This window comes from Candoia aspera, chromosome 2 (genome assembly GCF_035149785.1).
Source record: "Candoia aspera isolate rCanAsp1 chromosome 2, rCanAsp1.hap2, whole genome shotgun sequence".
NCBI classification, from domain to species: Eukaryota; Metazoa; Chordata; class Lepidosauria; order Squamata; family Boidae; genus Candoia; species Candoia aspera.
This window is the reverse complement of record NC_086154.1, coordinates 115,443,599-115,458,129: the sequence shown is the minus strand read 5'-3', so window position 1 is coordinate 115,458,129 and position 14,531 is coordinate 115,443,599. Positions and strand designations below refer to the sequence as shown.

Sequence of the window (14,531 nt, the reverse complement as noted above, 5' to 3'; positions counted from 1 at the left end):
TTTGGAAGAGGTCATACTGCATATCCGTACCAAAGGAAGACTTAACCGAGTGTGCAAACTATTGCACAATATTTTTAGTATCACATGCTACTAAAATAACACTTAGGCTCATACAATGCAGATTAGAGCTCTACCTGGAAAGGGAGATGTCAGATGTTCAAACTGGCTTTAGAAAAAGCCAAGGAACACAAGACATGCTGGATAATTGAGAAAGCCAAAGTACACCAAAAAGAAGTCAGTATATACTTCATTGACTCTAGAAAGGCATTTGATTGTGTCAACCATGTCAAGTTGTGAAATGTCCTTAGGAAAATGGGAATCCCAGAACACCTTACTTTCCTCGTATAAAATCTATACACAAATTAGGAAGCCACAGTCCAGATGGAACATAGTGAAACAGACTGACTCCAGGACAGCTAAGAAGTGAGATAAGGTTATATACTACTTATTTACTCAACCTATATGCTGATTATATATTGAGGGAAGCTGGATTGGAAGATGAGGATGGTTTTAAAGTTGGAGGAACAAACTTCAATAATCTGTGGTATGCTGATGACACCCGATAGCAGAAAATGCAAATGATCTGCGAGCTCTAGCATTGAAAGTCAAAGAGCACAGTGAAAAAAAAATAGGACAATTAAATATAAAGAAAATCAAGCTAATGACAATGGGTACAACAATCAGCCTTTGAACTGACAATGAAGACACTGAAATGGTGGATAGTGTCTGCCTTTTAGGACTATCAACAGTAAAGGAACCAGCAGTCAAGAAATAAGTCACATACTAGCACTTGATAGGATAGCAATGAAGGCCTTGGAAAAGATGCTTAGATGCCATGACGTATCTCTATCAGACTTGTACAAGTAATGGCTGTCCCTATTCTATGGATATGAAGGTTGGACTTTGAAGAAGCAGAATAGAAAGAGTATTGATGCTTCTGAACTTTGAAGTTGGAGAAGACCCCTAAGAATACCATGGATGGCTAGTCAAGAAAACAGATTATAGTACAAATCAATTCAGGGTTCTCACTCAAGGTACAAATGACCAGGCTCAAATGATAGTATTTTGAACATATTTATGTGAAGACTCGGCTCCCTTGAGAAGTCCATGATGCTGGGAAAAAGAGAAGGAAAGAAGAAGAGGAAAAGCAACAGCAAGCTGAATGGACATGATTATAATGGCAGTGAATGCACCACTGGGAGACATAAAAAGCCAGGTTGAAGACAGATCTTCTTGGAGAAAGCCTATCGGTGTGGACACCAACAGTCAACACTTACTTGATCGCACTAAATCAATGTCTTGCTGGTGCGTGCAGGTTCCTGCCAAGTGAGCAGCCAGACAGATAGCCAGGACACATCAGAACTCCTCAACTAGATGATAGTGACTATACAAAAAATGGAGTGGCAAGTGGAAAAGTGCTTCAAATGTTTCAGATATGTAAACTGATCTACACATGGGCAAGTAATCTGACTTTATCCAAACTCTGTAAAAGAAAGGCATCTAACAGTTCATTTTTTACTGAACTGAATGTTACAGATTACAGTATATACAGTATCTGGAAACTATTTGCCACAAACAGTGCCACTCTGAAGAACAGTGTCCCTTTAATAATATCACCAATTAATAATTCCATTGATTTCAGAAATATGTTAGAGGCACCCAAGTTACAAATCACAGTCATAGAAGTATTTAACCCACACTGGTTTCACAAGTTTTTCCTAGAGTCCTGAAAGGAGATGATTTTCAGCTATTTGTTTGTATCTTTGTTTGTTGAGCTGACGTTCCTCATTTTTCCTATTAAAAAAATTCCAAAGTGCTAGCAATTTCTGAATTCCAACTGAGATGTGTAATAGTGCCCATAAATCATAGAGTGGATACAGTCTCTACTCAGACTCTGTTATGCCACTCTAAGGGCCCAAAGCTTCATCCTCCAGCCTGAGGTTCTCCTGTTGGATGGTCACAGTCATTAACGAGCTCTCTTCTTTCACTGGATGATGCCAGTTGTAGTCAGTAAGCTGCTGTGGTCAGCCAGCATATCTCCAATGGCAACGTGCAATTCTCCAAGACTTTTTTCTACAAAAAAAAATACATTATGCTAAGAATCTGATACACTGTAGTTTCTGTAACCAAATCCTGCTTGTTTTAGACAAATAGTCTAAAGATTATAAGCCAGGAGAACACATATATACTACGTAAAATACATTTGTACTATATAAAAGATTTATGTCCAAACTACGTGCACAAAAATGCACTTATTAAAACTTGTTATACCATAATAAAACATAAAACTAAAAACCAGATAAATTAGAAACCATTAAAATCAACTGTATTAGACATTGGATTGGACCAAGCTTCTTGTTATTTTTGGATCTGAATTATCTTAAGGACAAGTAAGATATTCCTCAAAAAGCTGAATTCCCTGCTGGGACCATCACATTCATCTTTCCCCAGCAACAGATGGAGAAACAGAAGAGGATTTTTGCACTGGCCAGAAAACCACCAGGAGGTTTCCCCCTTAAATCTCAGGGAGGAGAGGACAAGAAAAAAAAATCAAAAAGCTAAAACCTAGCTCTCACTGCAAGAAAACACTTCTGTTCTGATCTTCCTTTGCCTTAAGAACTGCAGAAGCAAGTAAATCATTCTGGCCTCTGCCACAGCAGTCATTTAAGAGGCTCTAGGTAGCTGCATCACCTCTGCCCAGCAAGAACTCCAGTCAGTCTAGACTAGGCCCTACACAGCCTGCTTATAATTCACAACTTCTGACTGCACTGTTTTCCATTCTGTTCCCCTCATGTTTATTTATGCTCTGTCTTCATTTTTCAGGCTAAGGGTTAGCCCACACCTCACAGTATGCACCTTCCTCAAACAGTGTACAGGTAAGGTAAAGGTAAAGGTTTCCCTTGACGTAAAGTCCAGTCGAATCCGACTCTAGGGGGTGGTGCTCATCTCCGTTTCTAAGCCTTGGAGCTGGCGTTGTCATAGACACTTCCGGGTCACGTGGCCAGCATGACGACTTGGAACGCCGTTACCTTCCCGCCGAAGCGGTACCTATTGATCTACTCACATTTGCATGTTTTCGAACTGCTAGGTGAGCAGGAGCTGGGACGAGCAACGGGAGCTCACCCTGCCGCGCGGTTTCGAACCGCCGACCTTCCGATCGGCAGCTCAGCGGTTTAACCCGCAGCGCCACCGCGTCCCTTGTACAGGTAGTCCTTGTTTAACGGTACAATTTAAAGGTACAGTGTACAGGTAGTCCTTGTTTAACGGCTGCCCTGTTTAACGACCATTGGAAGTTACAACCATGCTGAAAAAGTAACTTTACAACCAGTCTTCACACATATGACTGTTGCAGCATCCCTACAGTCACTTGATTGAGATTTGGACACTTTGCAACTGGAGGGTGTTTATGACCATCACAGTGTCCTGCAATCACATGATTGTCATTTGCCCACTTCACAGCCAGTTTCTGACAAGCAGAGTCAATGGAGAAGCCAGCAGTAAAACAGCGTCACTGTCACATGATGTCTCGCTTAATGACCATGGCACTTAGTGACAGAGTTGCCAGCTCCAATTGTAGTTATGCGAAGGCTACCTCTACTGACTTTTCAACTGATAGGAGTGCAGTTTGAGAAATAATTTTTTGTCTGAAGATGAAAACATCCAATTATATAACAAAGCACCACAGCCCTGAATATTCAGTATCTGTTTAAGAATCAGTAAATTTTCTTTAGATCCTTACCTACCTGCATCCTGTAGGGTGGAAAAATTATGGAAACCCTCCAGGTCAGCAGCCAGCAAGACTTCAAGGACATGAGCCTGTGGGCATGAAGGACAATGGGAGAACTAGTCAGTCATTTTTTTTTCCCATGAGAGCTCTTAGAAGCCAAACGGAGGGAGGAAGGAAAGGAATCCACAGTTCAAAGGCAGAACAGATCCCTTGCATATCTAAGATTTCAAGTTCCACCCCTTATTTCTCTGGCTAAAAGGTAGGATTAGACAAATCTCTGGGTCAAAGGAAAGAATACAGTGCTAGACAACTCAGTGGGCTGACACAGTATAAGGCAGCCCATATATCTTGAATATGTAGACTATATTCTAGAGAGACATTGAGCATTCTGTGTTTCAGAAACCATGCACTGTTGGTGTGCTTAATTTATGAACATATGTGGCTATTCTACATCAAATCAGACTATAAATCCACGTAGTGAACAACTTAGTCTATTCCCACCATCCTGCTCTGCAGATACATTAGGGCTACACTAGCCAGCAGGACCTCAACTGGTGAAAGCTAGAGGGGATGAGAACTGAAAGCATTTCTTCAAGGCCTTAGCTTCTCATATCCATGCTCCTGCATTCCCAAGGGTTGAAATCTTCTACATACAAAGCATATGCTTTGTCACTAAACAGTATCTTCGTTTTTCTAAATGAAAAATGTTAGGCCTGTAAGACTTAGGTTAAATTACCCAGCCACAATTTACATTTGCCCCCACCCCACCCCAACTTCCACCTGCAAGCCAATGAAGATCAAGCAGAGTTCCCGGTGCTGGAATTCCTGCAGAAGTTCAGACAGACCAAATACCACAGTATAGTCAATGCTGCTGATGTGGCTGCAGTCCAGGATGACACTGCGTTGCTGAGGCCCTGAAGGAAGACAACATCAAGTGTGCTTAAGGAAGGAAGAACACAAGGCCTTATGCAGTGAATCTCCTAACTGCATTAGCAGAGCAATATTTTGGTCCAGATTTGGAAAAAAAAAATAGAAGAACATTTTATAAATCTTCTAGGTTCACAACATTTGGAAGCTTTGCATACATCTCCCTCAAATTACATAATTTTCAGTGTAAATTAAAGAACCCTTTAAAAATGCAAATCATCCTGCTTTCATTATTTAATATAAAAATTGTAATCTTTAGCAGAATTTCCCCCACTGTAAGCTTCTTAAAAATCATGATTACTGTTTGCTCACAGCTTCCAGTAATATAGACATTTTTTTAAGACACAGATTTTCGACCAGGGAAAGATGAATGCAAGCTGGGCCTTGATGCTAACATCTGTGCTGCTGTGACATCTGGTGGGAGCAGAATATTAAAAATAATTCCTAATTCCATGGCAGAATTCTTTTATATCTCTATCCTGTGCAGATATTTTATTCATTTGTTTATTAATTTTGTACAGCTGCCAAGTGTGGCTCTGGGTAGCTCACAACAACTAGAACAACAATAGAAACAGTAAAAATATAAATACAACAGGTGAGCAGAGCTGATAGATCTTTACAGGATTAGTATAATTATATCAAATAGGGCTATCATAATGATTCTAATCAATATTAAGAACCCTAATAATGCAGTGTTCTTAATCAGAGATTGGATTCCAACAACAGATAGCCAAATGTATTTTGCAGAACCAGAGAATGGATGAGCTGGAAGGGATCTATATTCCATCTCCCTGTAGTTCTGCCTCTCAAGCTCCGAAAGACAGATCCTGCATAACAAAGTAGTAATAACTGGGGGTGAAGTAGCATTTGCCACTATAGGAGCACTATTCCTTACACACTTTTTTAAAAAGTTTTTTTTAAGTGTTTTTTTTTTAAGAAAAGACAAGACAGGGATGAGAAGTCAAGCCCTGCTGCCTCAGGCCAAGGGTCCACCTAATTATTTTAATTTTTACCGTGACCAAACATGCAACTGCAAGCATATCCATTACTGAGATAGAGGATCATAATGTGACATTTAGCTAAGCTGCGACTGATGACTTAAAGAATGTGACTTTTGCAACAATATAAAAGCAGCCCACCCCAAAGGTGGGATGTGCTTGCTTTGCAACCAATTCCCAAGTGCCCTTCTTCTGTACAGAATAAAGCTCTCTGGAAAGATCTCTAGGTCTTGCATGTCTGATTGGCGAAGCATGCCAGGCAACAGACCCAGCGTTTCTGGGACAACTAGGTGATCTGCTGTAAGTCACCATGAAATCCTCATCTATCATCATTCGAATTTGATGTGTTTCAGGAAAAACGATGAAACAAAATTGCAAAAGAAAGAGTGTGGTGGGTCTCTTCCTAATTAGAAAAGGAGGGAGGGGAAATTATTCTGAGTTTTCGCCTTTGGTAGACAATCCTCTTTAACTCCAGCAAACTTGGCTGAACTGACTGGTTATGACCTGTGGGAGGTCCAAGACATCTGAGGAGTGCACAGTTTGGGGAGAAGACAGGCTGTTTCACAGGTGGCTGAGATGGGGAAGATGGGAACAGCGTTCCTCACACACCATATGCTCTACTCTTTCTAGCACTTGGAGATTTAGGAAGACCATTGAAAGAGAGAGGAACAAGCTGCCACAACTTTCTTCCTCAGGCCTCTTCCATCTCTAGGCTAGTGGGGGGCAGATGAGTCTTCTCACATTGCCCAGCACCACTACCACAAACAACTACCTCTTCCTTCAAAGAAAAGAAGCCAGAAAACAAGAGTGTGAGAAAGAGATCCATCAAAGAGTTAGCAAGCTCTACAGGGTATACGCAAGAGAATTTGGCCAAGTTGCAGTGCTTTTCTCACTGATCAAGGACATGGTTCGATTTGTTAAATTAAAACAAAAATTGCCAGGTAGAAATATAATAGCTGACATGGAGATCATCTCTGGGGAATATCAGATATATTGCAGTTTCTGCACATTCAACTGCTGTTTAATAAACACAGAGCATACACACATGCATGTGCATACACACATATGTAATCAGTATAAAAATCTTAAAAGTAGCTTGCCTCACAAGTTAACTGGTTGTAAAGTATGATGGAAGCCACATACCCAGCATGAGACCATGGGCAGCACTAAAATACAGGTAGCCCTCACTTAAGGACCACTCGTTCAGCAACCGTTTGAAGTTACATTGGAGCTGAATGAATGGGACTTATGACCAGTCCTTGTAATTGCGGCCATCGCAGCATCCCCATGGTCACATAATCCTGGTTCGGGCTCTTGGTGACCAGCTCGCAATTACATCCTGTTGTTGCGTGATTGCCATTTGTGACCTTCACTGCTGGCTTGGCTTCCCACAAGCAAAGTCAATGGGGAAGCCAGGAGGAGGTTGCAAATGGCAACCATGTGACAGCAAACTTAACGTCACAGAATTTGCTTAACGACAGCAACCAGAAGTGCCAGAAGTGGCCCAGTCACGTGATGTTGTGCTTTATGACCGTGTCGCTTAGCGAAAGAATTTCCGGTCCCAGCTACCATTGTCAAGCAAAGAATACCTGTAATCTTTTTTCTGTTTTCAAAATATTTGGTGTTCTCCCTTTCCAATATATAAAATCCTACTAAAGTTAAACAGTTCTAAGCTTTCATTAAAGTGTAGGTCACAGTCTTGAGTCACAAGTGGGCTCCCTGTATCTATTTTGAACCCACAAAGCACACCTAGACTGCAACTATATGATTGATGGGCAGCAATTTTTGGCAGTCTATTTCCCCCCCTAAAATAAGAGTCAAAACCAATACATTAAACCCTTTGCAAGGATTATTTTGCCCCCCATTACATAACATCCTCATATGGGGGTGGGGGGACCTTTCAGCTCCAAATATTCCAAGGTCTAATTGTTTTGTCAGCCATGGCTTTCAGAGGTCAAAAATATTTAAAAAGAAAATGCAGACCCCCAACTTCAAAAAAGTTGCCTGCCCTTCCTTTAATTAAAAGGGTATTTAAAGTTTTTGAAAGCATGTTTCAAACATTTTCCCCCAGCCCCCAAAACCAAGATGATAGGAATCCAAATCAAATACTTTCAAGACTGAGCTTACATATTTTTCTTTTAAATGAGGAAGAATGTAGAATGTAACTATCCTATTTTTATTCCAGTCCTTATTGTCCTGCCTTGTAGTGTGTATCAGGATAAATAAAAATCTAATTGATAGTTGCTATCAGGATTTCCATTGTGGGTGAGCCAAAGAAGACTATTACAGTTTACAAAAATAATTTTACATTAAAGAGAAGAAAAAAGTATGGACACAGTCTAAACAATTAGTTACTCATGACTTGCACTTTTTTAAACTGTAAGGAATAATGGCAGGGTAATATCAATTCCTTAAAAAGCATCTCAAGTTGCATCACAAATCACTTTAAAACACAAAAAAGGCTTAAGAGAAGTGATGAAAATCTGCTATCCAAATAAAACAATCAAAATCCAAATTGGGTATGCAAACAATGCACCCAGAAGTAGGTCTCTGGAAGAGAGCGAGGACAATTCAGGTGCTAGCGACTTAGAGTAAAGTCACATTTTTGTCCCAACAAGCCTAGGAATAGAGCATTTGTGTGGTGCTGTTTTTGTAAATCAACTAATAAACTTTTATTACCTCTTTGTTCTTGATGTCCCACATGTTTAAAACTATAAAACATTTGTTTTAATTTTGAGTCTAAATATACATCCATTTTGTGCCAAGTACATCACAGATTTTACAAACAGCTGGGCACATGGGGACATAAGAGGTAAAAATACATACTGTATGCATGTCCATTTCTCCCACATTTTAGCCTTAGTCACACCTAGATAAAAATCTGCATTGGACTAGACAGGATAGCTACTCCAACCAATGGAACTGGGGTTGTTTAAAGATCTAAAGGTCTGTTTTAATCTTTAAGAAATGAATGCAAACATCCTGAAGCCTTAGGCTGTGTTACTTCTTGCCTTACCCACTGGTAAGCGTAAACTTGACCATCTGGAAGTTCCTGAGCATGGGAGAAAGGGGTTACTCATTCTTCTTTTTCCTGTTGAGTAACACTAGGCTTCTGCCAACCATGTAATAGCATTAAGAGGATCCGTTTCACCTGCATAGTTAACTCCTTGAAGAGCTAGAATCCAAGCAAACTTTATTCTACATCATACGTTTGTTTAAATGTCTATTCTGAAGTTCCATCAGTTCGGCTCAAGAGCTGTTAGCCGGCAACCCTTCTCATTTGGTCCCAATATCTGTGCATCACAGACATTTCCTCAAAAGGCATACTGAAATACCTACGTTCTTGAAGTTCTTGCTTATTTTCTGTTTGAAAGACATGGAACCAACCCCACAGAGCAGTTTTTCTTCCAGAGGCACCCAAGAGGAGGAATATTAACTCTCTTAGATAAAAGTGTACAGAAGCCTCATCTCAGGAAGTTTGCATATACAATTTACCTGATAGAGCTTGCTTGTGTACAATATCTCGGAGGAACTCAACTGCTGGGAATTGAAGGCCATTCTCAGGCTTTATGACTATTGCCTCATTCATCACAACCTGGAGAAAAAGTTGGGAGAAAGTATTGTGGGAAGGAATACAAGGGGAGGTGAGTAAGTTTGAGTCATCACAATGCTTCCTGATGTACCTATGAAACTGCTTATTGTCTCAATGAAGGTTTATGTAGTATCTCTTATTTGTATGAAGTCTCAGTAACATTGAAAATTTGAGAGGAATAAAGAGCGGCAAATGTCTATACATTCCCATGTTACATATAAACGCCGACATCCTTGCTTCAGCACTGCCTAAGTCAACCATTACCTGTTTCCCCCTAAGTGGGTCACAACCAGTCAGGAGCAGATAGAAGCAAAACAGAAATTATTCTATGATCAATCACGTATGGCTGCCATGTACTGTTTTCTTGCCCAAGGAAACAGTCTTCTGCAAACCCTCCAACCCCTGACTCAGTGAGCTAAAAACCAACCTTTATCCGAGGCCTGGCAAGGGGGTAGAGCAGGAGGATTCCGGAAACCATCACCCCTGCTATGATGCCATACTGCACTTCCCAGAAGCAAAGGAAGAATGTCACACAAAGAGGCACCAGGTCTAGCCCTGAGAAAAAAGAACAGAGAATTCAATCAAGAACACGTTTACCCCATCAGCAAAAGGGGAGAAAAACAAGCAAGCAGTTCCAAAGAAAACTAGCTCTGTTCTTATGTACAACCGTTTTATTAAGAGCATGGACCTAAGTAGTGCCGGAAAGTGATTAGAACTGAAGCTCAAAAGACAACATGTACACATCATGCTGTTTCCGTCTCTAAGCTCGACAGTAGACAAGGAAACGTAGCATAGCAGGGAGACTGCACAGCCCCATTTCTGCTGGCAGAGGTAGGAAAATACTAATTTTGACATAGTGCTACACAATACGGGCTGAGGTTGCCTTTGCAGTGGGCCGGGGGCAGGTTAAGGATGATATTCTGCTTTCCTGTTTTCAAGAAACGGTGTGCTATCCTTGCACCAGGAGAAGCAAGATGTTGAGAACTTACACCAGTTCTATATCTAACTTAAATACTGTAGGTCTCTGGCTATATCACAAGGCTGCAAGGTCTTACGAACCATCAGATCCTTCGCCCCATCTAATATAGGTCCTCTTAGAACAGGCTGGGTTCAACGATGGCTTCTAAGATGCCATTCCAGTAGCCTCAGGACTGCATCCTACATGTCTAAAAATCTGTGTAACAATGAAAAGCATCTAAGTCCTAAATCCACTCCCTCTTTCTTAATAAAGAAATAGTGGATTAATCCAATTCAAGAGTTATGTCAATACCAAGCCAGCACTAAGAAGAGCTACAGAGAAAGAGGAACTTTCCATTTTGCTTCTTCCTACCCTAAACAGCATCTCCCACTCCTTCTTCAAAAACACACATATCCTTTCAGGCCAGAATTCTAACAAGCTTCAGTGTGTTTAGGGAAGTATTAAACGTTTCCAACTGACCAGCCTTGCAAAGAACAAGACATCCATGCTCATACTTTTAACCTGCCATAATGTGCGGAAGATCTTGGCATCAAACATTGGAGCCACAGCACAGATTATGACTGCTGCCAGCGCTGCCTTGGGAATGTAGTAAAAGAGGGACGTAAGGTACGCCAGGGATAAGAGTACTAAGGCCCCTGCAGAAGAAAAGAGACACACGTAATACGAGTTAAGATGCAAGTTTACAACAAGCCAAGACTAGGTTGGGTGGCAGAGCAGGGCTGAATGCATTACGATACCAGGGGTTTTCCAGGGTGAAGTGATGTTTTTTGCAGCAAAAACAAAAGAGTCAGAAGTGATATTGGCTCCTTTGGAACAGCCTTCCAGAAACTGGTGAAAAAACATACTTTTCCAGAGAGCCTTGGGAGGGGACCATCATTGCCACATTAACAATCTTGGTTTATTATTTAATTTAGTTTGCCTCCTATGGTTGTTTTAGGTGGGTGAGTTGGGTTACTTTGGAGCTTACCACAGATGTTTGAATTCTTACTATGTGCTTTCTATTCTTGTAAGCTGCTGGGAATCTTGAAAGATTTGGTGGCATATAAATTTAATCAATGAGTCACCAATGGTTGCAACTTATTAGAAGATTCAACTTTATGTTCCATAAACTAAAAAGAAATAGCTACATGTGCTAATCAGCTCACCAATGCAACTACATCCACCAAGCCCAGACAGTGTGAATGTCTTAGGAATGTCCAGCATAAACAGGTAATTATCATTGTAATTACCTGTATTTCAATTCCCTCTTCTGTCATCTGATTATCCCTTCATTTGCAACCATGGATATATATATCCTCCTCTTTCAGGATGATACTATATGCATCTGATGAAGCAGACTGTAAGGAATGCCTACGACTAAATAAAAGACTCAGACTCTAAATCAAGTTTAAGTTCTGGCTTTTTATTTAGAATAGAGTGCACACCAGTAAAAAGCTGAGAGTGAGGAAAGTGCGCCAGAACTCAAATTAAATAGTCTCGCGCCAAACAGCGCTCCACCCCCACACTCCCCGGGTGTGCCCCACGAGCTCTACGGAGTGACAGGCCATCAATCCTTGACAGGTGAGAGGTCGTCAGGTCCCATTCGCCACGGGCATTGCCCTACTCATCTCCCTGAGAATGAATGGCCCATTACCGGGCAATCAGACCCTCGCCCTATGCATTTCCCTGTCAATGGAGTCAATGGTCCATTGCCGGGCGATAAGCCCTTGTTTAAGAGATCCCCCAAACCCATTACCTTCTTTGTCAGGTTTATCGGCCGCGCCTTCCCAGCCAGGGACACACATCAGCGCTTTGTCATGCGAGCCCTTACGATGTCGCAAACATCAACGGCGATCATGACACAGACTAAGATCCAGGAAAGTTTTGCCATAATGAATTTGTTAGCCTTTAAGATGCTACCTGCTGTGTATCAAGGATCTATGTTTGCACAAAACAGTCAATGTACTTTACTTGCAGTATTTACTTTTCTGCAGAGGGACTATATGGGCAAGTTTAGTGAAAGGAGGAGGCAGGTTTAGTGAAAGAAGGAGAGCTACACAAGCGGCATTTGTGTTGACCTGTTTGTAATTTATAACCTTCCGCTTCCAATCTATTCTCCTCCAACACAGGCATTGTTCTTTTCCCTACCTGTGATCAGTCCTCCAGCAGGAGTGCATACACCAGTCTGAGCATTCACTGCTGTCCTGCAATGTGAACAGCAAAAGGATTAGCCCCATCTATGCCCAGAAGCATCAAAGACATGCATGCACACAATTTACCGCCCTTTCCATAAGGCTGACTATGCTTCCCCTAGTTCTCTTCTCACATCCTTCGATTATCAGTTTGCAAGTTATGATGTAAGACCAGATCAAGTGGAAGAGGCTGGAAGAAAATCAACTTATTAAAAAAAATTAAAAATGAAGAGATTTTAATTAAAATGTGGCTTTTACTCTGCAAGTGCTCACTTTCTGCTGGGACTGCACACACTTTCCCCACTGCCTCCCCTACACATTTCTCCCTGTTTCACAAGGATGTGGCCTTCAATTTAAAAAATGGCTCTGGGTCAGTAGTCAGCCCAAAACAGTAAGATCTCAGACTCAGACTGCCACACTTGTGGGGAGTTATGAGAAGATGTTTTCTGTCCAAAGTGCAGCTCCAAGACAAGAGCCTTTTTCTGGGGTAAACCATCCTTCCTGCTGTTCCTAGTTAAAAAAAAAAAAGGCATCCCAAATTGGCCTCAGGCATCACCTTTTTCTCACTGTATTAACTAGCTCAGGAACTGTTTTTGAATATAAAAATGTATCCCCAGCTGGGTTCCTGAATGGCTATGCCTACCTGAATAATAAGGGGGAAAAAACTTTATAGTAAAATGCAACCTGCCTAAAGTTCTGCATGAATTATCACATGGATATGAACCCCCTTCTCTCCCATAAAGAAGGTTATGAAAAGCTTTTTCATAAGATTAAGCGTTTTTAAGGGGCAATGAATCCATGGGAAGTGATGCATGCAGAATACCATTTCAAACTACCTTATTAATCTATATAAATATCCCACATTCAACCCCCCCCCCCAAAAAAAACCCACCTTTCCTTACCGGCCAAAACTACCTGTGACTGGATAGGATGAGACAAAGGATCCCAGCAGATTGGCAAAACCTAGAGGAAGAAAGGCAAGGAAAAGAATCGGTGAGACTGCAAGGCCTGTGTCCTCCCTCCTGGACTCTTTAGAACCATCCTCCCCACCCCAGAAAGGAAGGGAAAAGGTTTGATATGCATGGTCTACAAAAGATAGGGCTGGGGTGGGTTATTAAGCCATGGTGAATCCATTTTGGGTGACTCTGAGGACAAGCTATAACAGGTAAGAGCAGTTCAACAATAGAACTAATCCTGTGGGAGAGGGTGAAGGATGCTGTAGCCCTGGGTTTCCTATACTGACCAATGGATTAGCCCACAACACGCCTTCCAACTCTATGAACCCAAAATGCTAAAGCTGCAAGTCATCGGAATGAGGATTCTCCAGTGAAGCCTGTTCCCAGGGCTCTTTCTGCTTACATGCTAATTAGAGTAACTGCGCCTGACAATGGGAGTTCCCCGCCTCCCCCAGCCCACCCTGCCACCCCTGCTTCACTCCCATTTTGCTTAGGTGCCCCTCATCCAGCCAACTGCAACCAAACCGTTTGTGCAGAATCCTTACCCATGGCTAGCAGCTCCTGGTTGGGATCAATCTGGTAGTTATTTTGAGAGGCTAGCAAGCAAAAAAAGGACCTTTAGATTCTAATCAGACCAAGAATAATTTATGTCAGCGATTTCCACAGGAAAGAAGCTCGCAAGGCACTGTAGGCAGGGATATGTGAAGCTAAAAGAAATACTGCAAGGGGCAGTAAATGTTTCTAGAAAATGATACCGCTTCCCAAATGCAGTATGTCTGATTATGGTGCCCATCATCCTAATCAGCATACCCACTGACTAGGCTTGTTAGGGATTTTGGAATTTATACTCCAGAGAGACGCTAACTAAGAGAGATCACTCCTGGATTAAGTAAGAGACCTCTTTCTGCTTCTTTACCTAATCCTTCCACTGAGAGTACTGTTGTGTATGGAGGTGACTCTCTATCCCTCCAAAGCAGGAAGGGACAAGAAAACAGCTACATCTCACCCTGAATGACTATTAGTCTAGGAAAACTTTCACGTTTTAGTCCAAGGGTAGGTAGCCTGCTTCCTTCTGATGCTGCTGAAATGTCCAACGTGCCTCATCCCAGACTATGCTAGCTAGGGCTGTGGAAGCTATCATTCACCAATATAGGGAGAGCCACAGTCCCTCATTTCTGCTA

At 41.6% G+C, this 14,531-nt stretch overlaps 1 protein-coding gene across 1 annotated transcript in view; it reads right to left on the bottom strand.

Moving 5' to 3' along the window:
• Positions 1-1,585: 1,585 nt before the first annotated feature.
• Positions 1,586-14,531, bottom strand: part of SLC26A11 (solute carrier family 26 member 11) — a 28,807-nt gene continuing 15,861 nt past the window's right edge. Inside the window, exons 9-17 of the mRNA XM_063293374.1 lie at positions 13,896-13,946; positions 13,297-13,357; positions 12,351-12,406; positions 10,718-10,858; positions 9,672-9,799; positions 9,148-9,247; positions 4,508-4,641; positions 3,744-3,816; positions 1,586-2,073 (exon numbers count right to left, since the gene is read on the bottom strand). Coding sequence (XP_063149444.1) covers positions 1,985-2,073; positions 3,744-3,816; positions 4,508-4,641; positions 9,148-9,247; positions 9,672-9,799; positions 10,718-10,858; positions 12,351-12,406; positions 13,297-13,357; positions 13,896-13,946 — 833 coding nt within the window. The 3' untranslated portion in view covers positions 1,586-1,984. The remainder of the gene's footprint in view (positions 2,074-3,743; positions 3,817-4,507; positions 4,642-9,147; positions 9,248-9,671; positions 9,800-10,717; positions 10,859-12,350; positions 12,407-13,296; positions 13,358-13,895; positions 13,947-14,531) is intronic.